At 45.5% G+C, this 14,640-nt stretch overlaps 3 protein-coding genes and 1 long non-coding RNA gene across 6 annotated transcripts in view; 1 reads left to right on the forward strand and 3 right to left on the reverse strand.

Annotated features, from left to right (window-relative positions):
* Positions 1 to 5,006, reverse strand: part of rev3l (REV3 like, DNA directed polymerase zeta catalytic subunit) — a 42,515-nt gene extending 37,509 nt beyond the window's left edge. For both annotated transcript variants that reach the window (XM_037449215.2, XM_037449214.2), the window contains exon 1: positions 4,571 to 5,006. In XM_037449215.2, the coding sequence (XP_037305112.2) occupies positions 4,571 to 4,709 (139 nt within the window). In that variant the 5' untranslated portion in view covers positions 4,710 to 5,006. The remainder of the gene's footprint in view (positions 1 to 4,570) is intronic.
* A 49-nt stretch (positions 5,007 to 5,055) lies between these two features.
* LOC119194811 (uncharacterized) lies at positions 5,056 to 7,686 on the forward strand. The gene is made up of 4 exons (XR_005114169.2): positions 5,056 to 5,161; positions 5,648 to 5,765; positions 7,147 to 7,304; positions 7,486 to 7,686. It is a non-coding gene; the product is annotated as an uncharacterized LOC119194811 (long non-coding RNA).
* Positions 7,687 to 8,101: 415 nt separating this feature from the next.
* On the reverse strand, positions 8,102 to 11,699 carry traf3ip2a (TRAF3 interacting protein 2a). 2 transcript variants are annotated; one of them, XM_037449221.2, is made up of 10 exons: positions 11,536 to 11,699; positions 11,048 to 11,095; positions 10,530 to 10,940; positions 9,513 to 9,654; positions 9,261 to 9,424; positions 9,091 to 9,179; positions 8,941 to 9,009; positions 8,751 to 8,855; positions 8,561 to 8,635; positions 8,102 to 8,441 (listed from the first exon to the last, which is right to left on the reverse strand). In XM_037449221.2, exons 2-10 carry the CDS (start codon positions 11,061 to 11,063, stop codon positions 8,295 to 8,297), a joined length of 1,218 nt encoding a protein of 405 aa, XP_037305118.2. In that variant the 5' UTR covers positions 11,064 to 11,095; positions 11,536 to 11,699; the 3' UTR covers positions 8,102 to 8,294. The 2 variants fall into 2 exon arrangements, with proteins under 2 accessions (XP_037305118.2, XP_062415533.1); XM_062559549.1 differs by lacking the exon at positions 11,536 to 11,699 and adding an exon at positions 11,298 to 11,356.
* An 865-nt stretch (positions 11,700 to 12,564) lies between these two features.
* On the reverse strand, positions 12,565 to 14,415 carry LOC119194810 (probable G-protein coupled receptor 139). Its single transcript, XM_037449222.2, has 2 exons — positions 14,337 to 14,415; positions 12,565 to 13,574 (listed from the first exon to the last, which is right to left on the reverse strand). Exons 1-2 carry the CDS (start codon positions 14,413 to 14,415, stop codon positions 12,565 to 12,567), a joined length of 1,089 nt encoding a protein of 362 aa, XP_037305119.2.
* Between the last annotated feature and the right edge of the window lie 225 nt (positions 14,416 to 14,640).

Consider the following 14,640-nt stretch of genomic DNA (forward strand, 5'->3'; position numbering starts at 1 on the left):
AGAGACCTCGTCTATCGTCATAAACCGCAAAAAAAAGGTTATGATGTAGATCAGGGGGTCTTCAAATAAGATGTGAAGTTGGGAGAAGATTTCTAGAAGCAACGGCCTGGAAGATAAAATTGTAGAGTTGGATCAACATTTATATGTAATCAACACACGACTAACAAATTAATTCAGTATAATCCTTTTGATAATATTTCTTGTCACGTGAAAGTAGCGGATGTTAAGTCTGTAAAGGGAGACACGGCGATCCATCAAACCAGCCGTGCAAACTAAGAAGCTTCTAATGCATTGATTTACAAATTCCGTTTAAATTCCTCTCATAGCACTTCGTTATTTTTTAACTATGTATATATATACACACAGACACACACACACACACATATATACTTGATACATGAATTTAATGAATAAGCTTCAAGTGAAGATGGGGGTGTGTTACGGAGTGTGAGTTTTTGAGTGTGTGCATCTGTGAGAAGTTTTGACGTTAAAACCAATTCTGTTAAATGTTCCGATTGGTATTCTTCTTTATTTTTTATAAATTATAATAATGTTCAAGGAGCAACCTGTACTTTCTGAAGTATTTCTGCAATGTGAATTCTGGGTCCAGATCCAGTCTGACAGTTAGTGACCTCAGGCGTAAATCAACGAGGCAGAGTGTCACCAACTTGTCTGTGGCGTCAAAATCAAAAAGCATTTAAATCGAGGAGGGATTCCTTTACTTGTCACAATTAAAGTCCTTGTCTGAGTGGCATTGAGTCCGAGTAAACTAAACCCAGTCCCACCTTCTGGTAGCAAATGTGGAATCGAGCAATTAATATGGAGGTTGAGGAGGATGATAGTGTGAGATGCAGACGAGAATAGGGGGAGAAAGAAATTGGTTTCAAATACTGGATAATAAAACCACCACAATGAGCAGGTTAGATGAAAGGTTGAACATAAACCCCTCCATGTACGGCTTGGACACCATTAAAAAGGTGACATTTTGCACTGCAATCAGGTTGCGGGCAATCGCGTGCAGCATCGCATTCACTCGCAGTTAGACAGCCATACACAACAAATTGGCAAATTCCTGGTGGGGCCACACAGTACAGACGTGATATAATTGATCACTTGGCTGATTATGGATGAATCAGCATTGGGGACCATTACGTCACCTCTGGCTTTTGGCTAAAGCCCCTGTGCCTCTCTGACTATAAACCCCACCAAAAAGGTCTACCTGAGGTTGGCCTGCCGCAGCAAGAGAGAATTGCCCCAAAATGGTGCTGTTGCTGATCAGCGCCACGTACTGAGCAACTGCCTTAGGGTGCAAATCCAGGATGCTCGGGAGATAATAACAGTCGGTGACCACAATATATGCGATTGTCTGCAATGCTGATGTATAGTTTTAGAATTTGTCGATTAATATGTACACTGTGAATGCAATTGGGTCAGATTGTGTTCTGACTGTGATTGTACCCCTGTAGAGTGGGTTTGGATGCCTGGGAACACTTAAAACAAACCCACAAATAACATTTTAAATCTCTCACAGCGGGTTAAACGGAGTTGTCAGTAAATGATGTTATTTAAGCAGGAACAGCCCCTCTTCTAGTGTCCTCTGCCTTCCCTCACCAACTTCTCATAAAAAGGGAAGCCTTCAAGTACTGTAACACCGCTCTTCTTTTGACTACTAAAAAAGCCCCGATAAGAAGCTGAGCCTCGTTCTGTGTGCAAAACATCACAGAGTGAGGATTAGCGTGGAGCAGTGAGTCGGTCTCTCTTTGTGTGGCTCCGCGATCGCCAACAAGGCCAGGCGCCCTTGCCCGGTAACACGTGTGGCAGGACACGTTGGAAATACACCAAACGCTCCCTGAATACGAACTGGGGTTTTCAATTAAACAAATTAATTTAAAACAAAAAGGCAAATCCAAAGACCCGATTTCAGCAAATCGAGGTGTAATTTGGTCCCAGCGTGACTGGAGGCCGCTGGAGCAGCAGAAGTAAACAGTAAAGGGGACGATGACCTTCTGCCTAACGAGCCACTAAGTCATTTTGAATCTGCCCATTATCCTAATAGTGGATACGGGAGAAACTCCATCAAATGCATTTAAGGGTTCCTCTGGAGAGAGCTCAACCTGGGAGACAGGGGTTGAAGGAGCCCCCTCTGGTTTAACCCTTGCATAAGCTTCATGCCTGGCCCCCACTCAATTGGTCATGCACTGCCTCCCTTTCCCTCCCTCACTCAATAAAAACAACTGTTGTGCACATGCCCGAGCAGGGAACCAAAACAGTGCGGGTACCGCCTGTCATGGGGGTGCTGTCCTCAAAAAGGTTGCAGCCACCTTACCCGCACACAACACGCTAATACAGTCACTTATTAGATACAGATCACAAGTGCAATTTTCACAACAAAGGGATCCCCCCCCCCCCACACCGTATTGGAGAGTAGGGTGCATGTATAGTACGTGTGCAGCACAGGGCTAGCCAGCCAACGAATGCTAACAATGAGAGGAGAGGTTGGTGGTGGTGGAGGGAGGTGGGGGCAGGAAGCGTGGCATTGAATTACACAGGGCTGATTGGTGGGAGCGTGCATGGCTTGGGTCAGGCCAGGACAGAGACCGGGAGGCCTGGGGTTGCTGTCGGAGCAGAGACACATAGCGCAGCGCACTGGGGGCGAATGCACTGATGAGATAAAAGCAGACACACATTATGCCACTTGCATCCTCTGGGGTGTGCATTAGAAAATCCCTGCTCAGGGCAAAGAGAAATATTGCATAAGGAGCTCCTTTTAAGTGGGCGTGGTCTGTTCATGACCTCCAAAGAAAGAAAGAAAAAGAAAAAAATGTGTGCCTCTCTCACTTCTCTCAATGCGTTCCAGATGGTGATGTAATTGTATTTCTGGAAACACAAAGCTAACTCAGGACTCCGGCTCGCCCGGAGTGATACGCGAGCAAATTAAAAAAAAATTCAAACCTGTGAGAGTGACCGCCACGGCACAAACACGCTACAGAGACACTTCTTTTCACACACACACTAAGTCAAATCCCATTTAGAACAAAGAAACCACGCTCACGACTGGGTTTGTGTACTGCGATCATGGGGGCTGGCTCATTTAGCTTAGAATTACCATTAAAAAAAATATTAATAAAAGGTACACCAACACTATTTTCCTAAATGTAGTCAATCTCAATGACCTACTAGGCCCAAACAACTGCCTGTAGCTTCTTATTCTGCTGTGTTTCTTGGCATCAAACCATCCATCGATGCACATGTCAGACAATGTGCTTGTAAGAAAGAAATGGATACACTATGGGGCTGAAATGTTGTTGATATTAACAAATTATTTGATGGCACACAATTTGTACCATTGATCATAACCGTGTAACCTGCTTTATGGATAAATTACAATGACATTTTGGATTCAGCTTATAATTGCCATCACAAAAACACAGAGAGAGAGAGAGAGAGAGAGAGAGAGAGAGAGAGAGAGAGAGAGAGCACAAAACCGCATGCAGGTTCATGAAGGAGCCAAACTAGACCGGACACCTTTATTCTGACCCAGAGCCCCTTCATTTCACTGCTCCAAATCGTTTAATCCGGGTCGTCCCGGGGAGGAGCACCGCCACAACCCTGTAGGAGGGTGGGGGGGGGGTGCATGTCTGCCAGCCAGCCCTGGTAACGAGGGAAATAGTAATTCACATGGTCACTGTAGTACAGACTGGATGGATGGAGAGAGCACGGCGTGCACCAGAGGATTTGGCTGGGTTTTAATACCGTGCCATTGTGCAGGAAATGACTCCATTGTTTAGCGCCGTGGGGATTAAAAGGTACCCACAGTGCTCAGCTCTAATGGGTCTATTAGAGAGCAGGGGCATGTGCCAAACCTCAAAGCAGAACACCATTTACTTTCTATTATGTGCGCTATATATTCTTTGACATCAGTAACTACTGTCTATATTGAAAAAGGTGTTGTCTTGGCTTGCGTGTCAACATGCACTCCACGTTCATTTCAACACAAAGAAGGGTTCTGGTGTTGTGCACAGCTTGTATCTCATTGTTAAATCCTGCGTGTTACTGTAGCATGTTAACAAAGCTGGAAGAGGAGGCAGCCACGGCGTGGTCTAGACCGTCCACACTCCACAGGTTGCAATAAACAATAAAAGGAGAAGAAAAGAAAAGGAGTTATACGGACTGTCCCTGGATGCCACATGTGGCAGGTAGAGACACACAGGTCAAGCTCTCACAGACCGGAGCCGCCACCTCCACCACCAGGAGGCGAAAACAAAGCAAAGCCGTGTGAGGAGGAGGAGGAGGAGGAGGAGGAGGAGGAAGAACTGCCTTTGCAGCGGTGCAGACCGGGTTAACACATCATCTTCCTGTTGACTTTTTGCATATTAGACTCAAAACAATACGTGTGCGCACGCGTGCGTGTGTGTCCAAACAGCCTTAGGGAGGGGGGGAAGGAAGGAAGGGGGTGGGTGGACACACGCTTAAAATGCCGCGTGCTCACAGCCACCATTAGCTCGGTTTAATAATGAAAAAGAAACACGCACGCAGAGACGTAGACAATGCAAATGAAGAGTTGGCTAACCTGCAGGTGTTGCTCCAAATATACGGACCACCGGCACTTTCTTCACGCCGCTCTCCCTGAATTCAGAGTAGCAGACGTCCAGGTCTTTGATCGGACTCGCCAGATAGAAGTCCGCGGTGACGATACGCACGGCGAACATGACTGTCGCGTCCCCACGCAGGAGAGGGAAAGACCCGCCGGAACAGCCCCGATATCTACCGGCAGGAGTCCATGCGACGCAGGAGCCGCCGCGGCCGGTCGACAGCGGCCGAGAGGGAGCGCTGTCACGGCGCAGAAACAACGACAAAGCGGAGGGGGGGAAGCCCGGTGGTGTCCCATGAAAAAGACGTGGAAAAAAAAAAAAATTCCCGAGGCTCCAGGGCGCCCCGAAGTGCCGCCGCGGAAGGTTCAGCCGCGGGCGGGGGGGGGGGGGGAGAGCTACACTCGACGGCGGCGACTGATTAGCGGGCGCTCCGCAGTCGCCAGGTCCATGTTGTTGTAGCCTACTTGTAATTATGGCTTTCTCGTGATTAATTTTTTTTTCTCTCGCTATGGTGTTTTTTTTTTTTTTTTTTTGGTTAATCAGCCAGGAAGACCTTGCCGGGGCTTCCGGTATGTAGTGTTATCTTTCTAAATCACGCCCCAGAAATATACTCAGCCAGTCCCGTTTTGTCAGACAGACCCTCTGATGTTCTCTATCGTCTTCCATAACAGGCTAGCCCGCGTTAGCTAACATACGAGCGGAGGTAAAGCCGGTCAGAAAGCGCAGGAAAAGTACTTCCGTAGAGGTTTTTCAGAATAACAGCAGCGTCGTTGAGTCACCGGCGCAGCAACGCTACAAGCACACGCAAGCACGAAAGATGAAGTCTTATTTTGGCAGTCTCAAATCTGGCACATTTATTTAGGGCAGCTAGTTATCGATCTGTGAGGTATCGCTGATTTGATCAGCTACCCAGCCGATACAAATGATGCTATATATTGAATAGGTTAATTTTTAAAACTAAAAACTAATTTAACTTCAAGCAATGCTGCAGCAAGTTACAGTTTCAAACCAATGTCCTTGGTGGACATTTATTTTGTAACTAAATGTGCTTCCAGGGTAAAACAGGAAACAGCATGGAGATACTTGTGAAGCTTGATGACGCTTTACCCTCATTTGCCACTGCAGCAACACAAGGATCAGCTCAGAGAGCAGGAAAGCATCATTTCCCCATTGGTAAGAAGCACGTTTCTCATTGGTTGATGTGTTTCCTGTGATTGGGGTATGGGGAAAAAAAAACCTATACAAGAATACATCCATCGGAATGGTCCTTACCTACCTACATTTTAATGTTATTAGCCTTTGTGTTTCCATCTTTCACGCTACGCACACCACTTCTATGTGATGATCTACATCTCCACCTAAAGATCCTAAGACCCCAACTATAGAAAAGACACTAATGCGTTAACCTTTTTCCATTCAGGATTAAAAGCAGTCACCGCATTAAAGGCAGACATTCGCCGAAGGCCTTCACAGCCATGACTTTCGGCTTTCTCTCAATCTTTTAGAGCCTCCAGAGGACACTTTGTTTCCTTTTACCCCTCCCACCCATCTGCCTCCTACATCTCTCTGCTCTGCTCAGTATTCCGCTCAGCTCCCTATGATGGACCATACATGGCAGGTCAGCAGTCGTGCTGGGCTCACTGCTTTACTCCTTCTGCCGAAGGAGCCATAAACCCTTACTCCAAACAGCTAGTTCAATCCGGTTCACGACGGGGACAGGATAAAAAAATGTCTCTGCTGTCTGCTTGAGTGTGTGTGTGCTGACCTTGGGTTCTGAGAGCCTGACCCGCTTAATGAGCCAAGTGGGGGTTCGACGAGCACACTCGTGGTCTACGAGTGCATGCGAGGGACGCATTTAACAGCAAAACTAGTGCAGACTTATTATATATGCCATATTTAAAGGGCTTTTGGGTTCAATGAGCGCATTTTAAGGCTGGGTGTCCTCCAGAGAGAGAGAGAGCAGGGCCCCGAGGTGGTGGAAGTGACATTTTATGCTCACTTCAATAATGATTACACATCTGTGTTCTTTGACGTGAGTACTTAAAGGGTCACAATTTTGGACTATACGGGGTACACACGTGTCTTATCCCATCATGTGGTAGGTTCCAGAGGAACTTAGAGTGTATTCAGCATGACCTGGTAGTCTGACCAAAAGAATAAGTCACAGTCCACTTACTCCCGTCAAACATTTAATCATGGTTTTGGTATTAGTTGGTTTGTAGCTGGACTTTTAAAATTTATTTTTTACTTCTGGTGATTGTGTTTAATCTCAGAAAACGATGGTAAAAGCGCTCTCTATTTTTTTTTTTACCAATCTTATTTTCTGTAAAATTTCAAAACAACTCTCTTGTAAAAACAAATTTCTCTGCTACGCTAACTTCCGGGTTTGGGGCTCTATTCCCCTAGAGCCCCATGTTAAAATGCCCAATATTACTGCAGAAATAAACAACCTGATGATATCTGTGTGTGGTTCCTGTGGACTCACCAGATAAGGTTGAGTCTAGTGGCGTGCAGGTCCTGAAACAATAATGAAGTGGATTTATTGTGTTTACAGACGAGCTCCCCCCCGCAGGAGCTCATATGAGACGTCAGCAGGTTTGGGAGAAGGGCTGAATAGCTCTACGGTGTGTGCCTACCGATGAGGACGTTCTGTGGGAGAGACGGCAGTCGGAGGTTGAGGAATAAATAAGGAGGAAATTCAACATGTGGACGGTAGGTTTTAGCATCAGGTCCTTTCTGACAATGTAATCCTCAAGAACGCCTTCATTATTCTTTTTAAATAGCCACAATTCATTTGCCATTCAGAATACCCACCAGTTAGTTAAAACGTTATTTATTCATAAGTAATATGAAAACAGAATATCAATAACCTAACCTAACCGTTGGTTGAAAGTTCGAGCTGTTGCCATGAAGATACAGTGTTGAAGTCATCATCTGGAACATGCTTCCACCTTCTGGCTGGTCCTCGCCTCTGCAATCACATACAACGCGCCGCCTCCTGCGTGCCACTGGAACCGTTCAAGGCTTTTAAAGTGTTATCATCTATTCGACAATAAAAAATAAATAAAAAAAAGCAAGTATAAATATTTTTGTCCTACTATGTCATGCATGAATGTGCTAAAGATAAAATAATAAATGAGTGCAAAATCAATAAGTATGTGACCCTGATTTCAAAATAACATTTCAAAGGGGCTTTGGAAAATTAAAGGTAGGCATGGTCATTTTAAGAAGGACAAGCCCAACATTGTCAACTTTTTTACAACAAAAGCAACAATAGGGCAAAGGCTTTTAGCATTTGGGACTTCTGCTTACAATTAAAGCGATCAATATTTTTACATTAAAAGTGGGGGTTGAATAAATTGACGGAGTGTAAAATGTGTTTGCGAAAAGATTATAGCTGGAAATAAATGGGGAATTTTCGATAACAATATGTTGATAATGCAATGTCCCACTGCCCCAAATAAAACTTTTCTATCTAACGATAAGGATTGATGGGTATTACGAGTGTGTAGAGAGATGTGGAAACTGTTTAATTAATAATACATCCAAAGAAAGAGGCAACAAGCGACAGAAGGAAAACACTGAAGTGATCTGAACTGCTGCCGTGCAACAGTTCGAGGCACACGACACGAAATAAACAAACTATTTTTCTTTTGAAAATTGCTTGTTCTCCGCACACGTCAGTCCTTCTTTCAGATTTTCTCAGAGGGGGCGGGCGGTGAGGGTGAGGTCGCCCCCCCGCTGCGGCATGACGTAGCGCTCCTCCCTGAGCAGGCGCAGCAGCAGGTCCTGGGTGTCCCAGGGCCAGCGGTAGATTCTGGTGCTCTGGAGCCAGCTGGGGACGTGTCTCTGCAGACAGAAGGGACGCACATCAGCGCTCAGACACCAACTGTGACCTGTTACTCAAGATGAGCCAAGACCTGTCGAGAGCCAGGAGTGTGTTTGCCGTTGCATTGCTTGTTACTTGCCTTGGACGCGTTTGGAAACAACACGGGTACCAGTCTGAAGTTCAGGCAGCCTTGTTGGATGAACTCATTTTGGATCTGTACCAGAAGGGTGAGGAGTGGCAAGGAGTCAGTGTTTGATTATAAAGTAGTCGAATATTAATACTTTAAAGAAATGTAAACTCGAATAGCTGCAACCACTCCTTGTGCTCACCTGATTATGAATGTACTTCGTGTGGAGGCCGTGGTCATCGTCTCCGTCTCCCTCCACGTCCTCCTTGTACTTGGGGCTGATGACCACGATGATGAGCACCGATTTCTGTGAAACAGCAGTTCCATCGTTGGCCCTTTCGCAAGAAAACCTCACTACAACACACACACACACACACGATGGGCAGTCTTACGTCATTCAGAAAGCTGTCCATCCATTTGTTGATGCCCATTCTTCGGATTGGATTGTCGAAGATGTCAATCTGCCAGCGGGGACACGCGCGCGTGTCAGTGTGAGTGTTTGCGTGGAGAGTCACACAGAGGGAAAGGTAATGTTCACTTACTGCTGGTTTGAACCCCTGATCCGTCAGAAATTTGGTGAAAGGAATGATTTCTTCTGCTGTGTCCACTGAATATGTGATGAAGACATTCCCTGGTGACACAAAGCCAGTGAACCCTCTTGAGTCATTACACAAAGAGCACAGGTTCATCCAGGGACACTGACAAGACTCACTATACTCCTCAGACAGGCTGATGGTCCTCCTGATCTCCCCCGTTGCTGGCCCTGGACCAGCCTGGAGGGAGCCGTACACGCTGACCTCGTGTATTAATTCTCTGGGAGGGCCCATGCGCTGATTAGGCACAGATGCTTGCTGGACATTTGGAGGGACGGGGTTCCTGCGGGAAGGAAACATTAGAAGGTTATGCCGCAATTTATGCATGGAATCTGTGAAAAACATCAGGTGAGGACAGGAATCGTCCTCACTGCAGGTAGCGTCGAGGCTCATGCCACGAATCTGCCTGGTGGTCCCGTGTATAGTGATGCTTGTAATTATTGTGAGGGGGCTGGTTTGCCGGTGGGCAGCACGTGCACTGTCTGAGACGACGCCCCTGCATCGGGTTGGGGCCTGCAGGGAGATAAGGAGGAGATGCAGATATCAAAGTTTCCGATTCAGCAGTAATAAGGTCATGCAGACTCAACATGAACAGGGTTGGTGAGTCAACTTTTTAACCAAATCCAACAAAGATGTAGTGAGTGACAGTCATCGGGAATGGCAGCTTTTGCTTCCTGCAGGCTAATATCATTCGATAATCAATATTTGTAAAAGAGATTGTTAGTATTCTGAGTTTAAGGGAGTAGAACATCAGTGGGCGAAAAGCTACGGGTGCATGTTTTTCTTATGTCGGCAAAGGGGAGTCTTTGGATAAGACACTTAGCCCCAGCATTACTGCTGTAGCTGTGACTACAGTGTGTCAATGTCAGTTACTGATGGGTATGTGGCACTGTGTGTGGTCGCTCCGGTCATCACTGAATGAATGGGTGTGAATACGGGTGAATGATGACATGTAGTATTAAAGCGCTTTGAGTGGTCAGAAGACTAGAGAAGCCAAATAACCAATGAACACAAAGGATTGCAGTTAAATAAATAAATAAACATAAACATTTCTTAAAAGGTCTTACTGTGGTCTAATATTGAGATAATTAAAGATATATATGACACAAGATGTACTATTGTGATTGATTTAAATTAAAAAACATTTTTGAAATTTCCTGCAGGCCGGAGGTAGGGAAAAGTTTTGGAGAGTAAACAGAACCCTTTGGGAGGGGTGACTTTACCAACAAAACTAGAGATTTGCAAACACCAATGGGGGGAATAAAAAAAAGGTAGAGAGCCACTGCTGATGCCCGCTGAATGCTAGTTTCTTACTAATGTTGTTAGTGTTGGGACGAGCACAAACACACACACACAAAGTTTTGTCATATCACCAAACTGACACTGACCGTTCATACGTGCTGCTGTGTCTTGTGACGAGACATGGGCGTGGTTAACTTCGGACTTGAGGGACAAAGGGAGCTCCAAGGGTTCTGCCTCCCCCACGGAGGGCCAGTCTGAAGGTTCAGCAAAGCCTCTACTGTGGCCCCCTGTGGGATCCTGTTGGTACCCTGCAGGGAGCAGGCTCGGTCCCAGGCGTGCAACGTGACGACAGGCTGGTCCGGGGTCCTGCAGGTGGTGGCCCTCGGGGAGGCTCCACTGGCTGGCACTGTAGGCCGCGCCCACGCTGTGCCCACTACCCCCTATGTTCTCTGTGCGTCCACTACACTGTTTGCAAGACAGAGGCCAGGCCAAGTCCAGACCGGAGGATGTCATGCTCTCATCCGTCTCAACAGGCACCCTCTGATGAGGGCAAGGCACTGACGAAAGGCAACAGGAAAAATTAGGTTTCACTCAGAAAAAACATTGTGATCGTCCAGAAGGATTTATGACTGCTGCGCGGACTGATAAAAGTGTATTTTCTTACCTTTAAAAGAATCCATTTCGACACTGAGGAAGGAGGTGTCTGTTGCCTCTGGTGAAGAGAAAATGAGACAGAGCATGACAACTTAAAGAGACAGTAACTTACATGAAGTCACACCAAGAGGGAAAAGTGCAGTTTCACGTGAGAGATTCAAAGTATACTTTTAAATAAGTAAAAACCATGATCATGATTGAAAATGCACATCTGGAGGGTTAAATAGAAGAAATAAAAGTACACGATCGAGTGTAAACACCTAAGGAGTAGTATTCTGGATCATTCTTCACTTATTGGGTGGGACTACATGTACAGTTTTAGGCGTGAGTGTAACACACCAACATGATCGCTGTAAACTAGTACAAAGGTCAAAATCACAGATCGAAAGGTATGCCAAGTATGTCTCCTTGGCAAAACACGGAAAAGTGAGTTTTAACTGTTTTTCGTTTACGTTTACACACAGAGAATGAAGCAGAACACCGTAGTCCCACACTCACCTTCCCTTAGGCCTGCTGATTCCTCATCCGCAGCAAAAACCTGTTCTGAGGGAAACAGGAAGTATTCCGAGTATGCAAAGTAGAGAGGCCTTGTGACCCACTTATGCAAATAATGCAGGGCATTAACTGGCCTGGGTGTTTCTTCAGCCAGGTAGGCTTTCCGTATCGTGACAGGTGTAACTGTAACTCTGAGACGTGGCAGGTTGGACATTCAGGTATTCAAGAAACACATTCAAACCTGTCTAGTAGTTGGAATACATGAAGAACATGCGACGCTGTTCAGAAAAGAAATCATTTAATGACAAGACAGTCGTTCTTACAGCTCTGGGAGGTTGTAGTTAGCTTCATATGCTAACGTCGTAATGCTAACTCGCTCATTAAAACAAATGCAGATGTAAAGCAAAAATCAACGTTTTTACCTCTCTTAGCATGCTAACATATTCTACTAAACCCAAAACCCCAAATAAAGCAAATTAAAAAGGAAAATTCATTAGCTTTTTCAGCAGTTTTTTCATCACAAACCTACAAGTACTTGACTAATTGAAATGTTCCGTTAATGATTGGCACTGAAAGGGTCATGAATACATATATCATCTGGAAACCATGAAGGCCTGTATGAAAATGTGTGACAATCCATGCATTTTCATGGATGAGTGAAGACGTTGTCACGTGACTTGACATAAGCTAAAACACCAGAGTGATCAGGAATTATCCTCTGGGATCCATGAACGTTTTCTATCAATCACATCCAAGGTTTTTTTTTTTACATTTCAGTCAGGACTGAAATAGATGGCCCAAACTTTTCATACAAGAAATAAAAAGAGCTAAATTCCAAAATTCAGAACATTTCTGCGATGCTGTGGTTGACATGGTGACCGTTACCACTTGCAATAACAGCGCTAGAAGAACAAACAGTGCAAACCGTGGGGACAGAGCTAACTGTGTTTATCTGGTGCTATTTATCTTCATTATCCATAGTCAAGGATGAATGTATATGCTTAAAGGTAAAAGTCTGATCATTGATCCTTTCTACTCTATCAGCTTAAGATTGGTTAGGACCACAGTTGCAGGGTGACGGGTTGGCGAGGCCTTATGATCTACAACTGAGAACACCTTCACGGCTGTGTGGGCGAGGACAGAACCCAGCTCGAGGGCCCTCGCCTTGCACGTGGCCACCTGGACGAGCTCCCGCCGAAAGCGCCGGCTGACCATGCAGTACAGCAGAAAGTTGGTGGTGGAGTTGAGGTTCTGCAGCATGTTGGCCAAGTCTCCGGCCACATTGATGGGGAGGCTGTAGTCGTCCCTGTTGAAGTTCACGTCGTTGTACACGGTCCTGAGGATGCAGTACGTGACAAAGCGGGGCAGGCTGAGGACGACAAAGGCCACGGAGACGGTGCCCAGCAGCAGGATGGTCCTCTTCAACATGCCCCTGGTGGTTCTCCCGTGCATGACACGGCGCTCTTCCTTACTGAAGAGGTTTGTGGCCCGGCACAAATGGTGCCCGATCAGGTAGTTGAAGATAATGACTAATACAATGGGGATTCCCCCTGAGAGGAAGGTAGTGATCCACACAATAACTGTGGAGTACACCTTATCGCGGTATATGCACCTAGGCAGCGTCACATTCTCCCCGTTCATGGTGAGGTTGACTGGCGCGACAGTGTTGATCCAGGCCGGGGGAACGGAGACAAGATGCGAAACCAGGACGATAGCAAAGCACGTCAGTTTGGTGACCCGGGACTGGGAGAAGTGCTGCTTGGCCGCCGTGCTGCGCAGAACGAGGTAGCGCTCGATGGTGAACACCACCACAATCCAGGAGGAGCTGCAGAGCGAACCATACTGCAGAAACGCCAGGATGCCACACCAGGGACGGGAGTGCCAGAAGGGCTGCTGCAGCCAGAAGGTGAGAGTCAGGTCAAGGAGGATCACCCACACTAGATAGAAGGTGTCCACGATGGCCAGACAGCTCAGGTAAACGATGGCTGTGTTGGACATCCCACATTTACGAAAGCAGATCATGTAGAAGGTGAAGAGGTTGGCTGTCAAGGCAGAAGAACACACTCAGGTCCATACGTTTTGCTCGTCTAGTGGTCCTCAATTAAATAAATTGGTGCCAAGAAATACTGAGCCTTTAGTCACGGCCCTCAGTGTATGATACCAACGGACCAGGAGAATTATCTGCACTTATGTCATATTGTCTACTTTTTAGTTAGCTACAGTTACGGTGCTAAGCTCTTGACCTAGCATAGGGGTTTTGTTAACAAAACTCAATAACATAATACATAATAATAGTGAGTCACATAGGTAACAAATAGGCTAAAAGAATGAAGCATGACGGGATCTTCAGGGTTTCCTCTGTCACAATGAGGATTCTTTAACTATATATATCATTAATAATCTATGTATATATTCAAAGACACTGAGAGTTTAAAAAGGTAGCTTAGTTACCATGCCAACTTTTTTTAAAACCATAAGGTAATGTTTCCAGTATCTAAGATAGTGTTTGCCAATGGTATTTTTTAAAGTTTCCCTTTCTCCAGAAATGCAGGAACTAATACCCTTGTTCATCAATGTGGGTTTTAAAGCACAATCTGTATCGCAAACGACAGGATTATTATATGATATATGGTTTCATTGCATTAACGTGATTGATAAAGAAATGCTGAATAACCAGGATGCTTTGTTAGTCATAGTTGGATTAGAAATGGACAAATTGAGCAAAAGAGGATTCATTCAACAACAATATCATTAATAATCATTAATAACCAGCAATGAAAAAAGATGGGGGAGAAGACACAAACCTGGAATACCCATGAGGCAAAGCAGCGGGTAGTAGATCTTCTGCAGGGTGATGAAAAAGGTAACGCCGGCTCCCTCCATAGTTCATTCACAGGCAGATGATATTTAACATGCTAATACCTGCAATAAAGCCATTAGAGGGGAGGAGGAGTAACAGCAGACAAACACTGGTGAGCGATATGTCGCAGATTCAAGCTGTTTCACTCTTTCAGGTGGAGCTTTTATTTCTTTCAACTACTTGCATTTAAATTTCTATGAATGTGATGCGCTGATTGTAATTGATACCAAAATGACTAAAATGTACAT

The sequence above is a fragment of the Pungitius pungitius genome, chromosome 20, assembly GCF_949316345.1.
Source record: "Pungitius pungitius chromosome 20, fPunPun2.1, whole genome shotgun sequence".
NCBI lineage: Eukaryota > Metazoa > Chordata > Actinopteri > Perciformes > Gasterosteidae > Pungitius > Pungitius pungitius.

Bases quoted from the DNA above. Each gene is read 5' to 3' on its own strand.
- traf3ip2a (XM_037449221.2), bottom strand. The intron at 9,180-9,260 runs GTGAGTCTTGTC...TTGTGTCACCAG, and splicing joins CAGCCTGTCTGAGGAGTATA to GGAATGTCTTCATCACATAT. The intron at 9,010-9,090 runs GTAAGTGAACAT...CCCCGCTGGCAG, and splicing joins ATCAGGGGTTCAAACCAGCA to ATTGACATCTTCGACAATCC.
- LOC119194810 (XM_037449222.2), bottom strand. From the start codon at position 14,415: ATGGAGGGAGCCGGCGTTACCTTTTTCATCACCCTGCAGAAGATCTAC. The intron at 13,575-14,336 runs GTTTGTGTCTTC...CTGCCTTGACAG, and splicing joins TTGCCTCATGGGTATTCCAG to CCAACCTCTTCACCTTCTAC.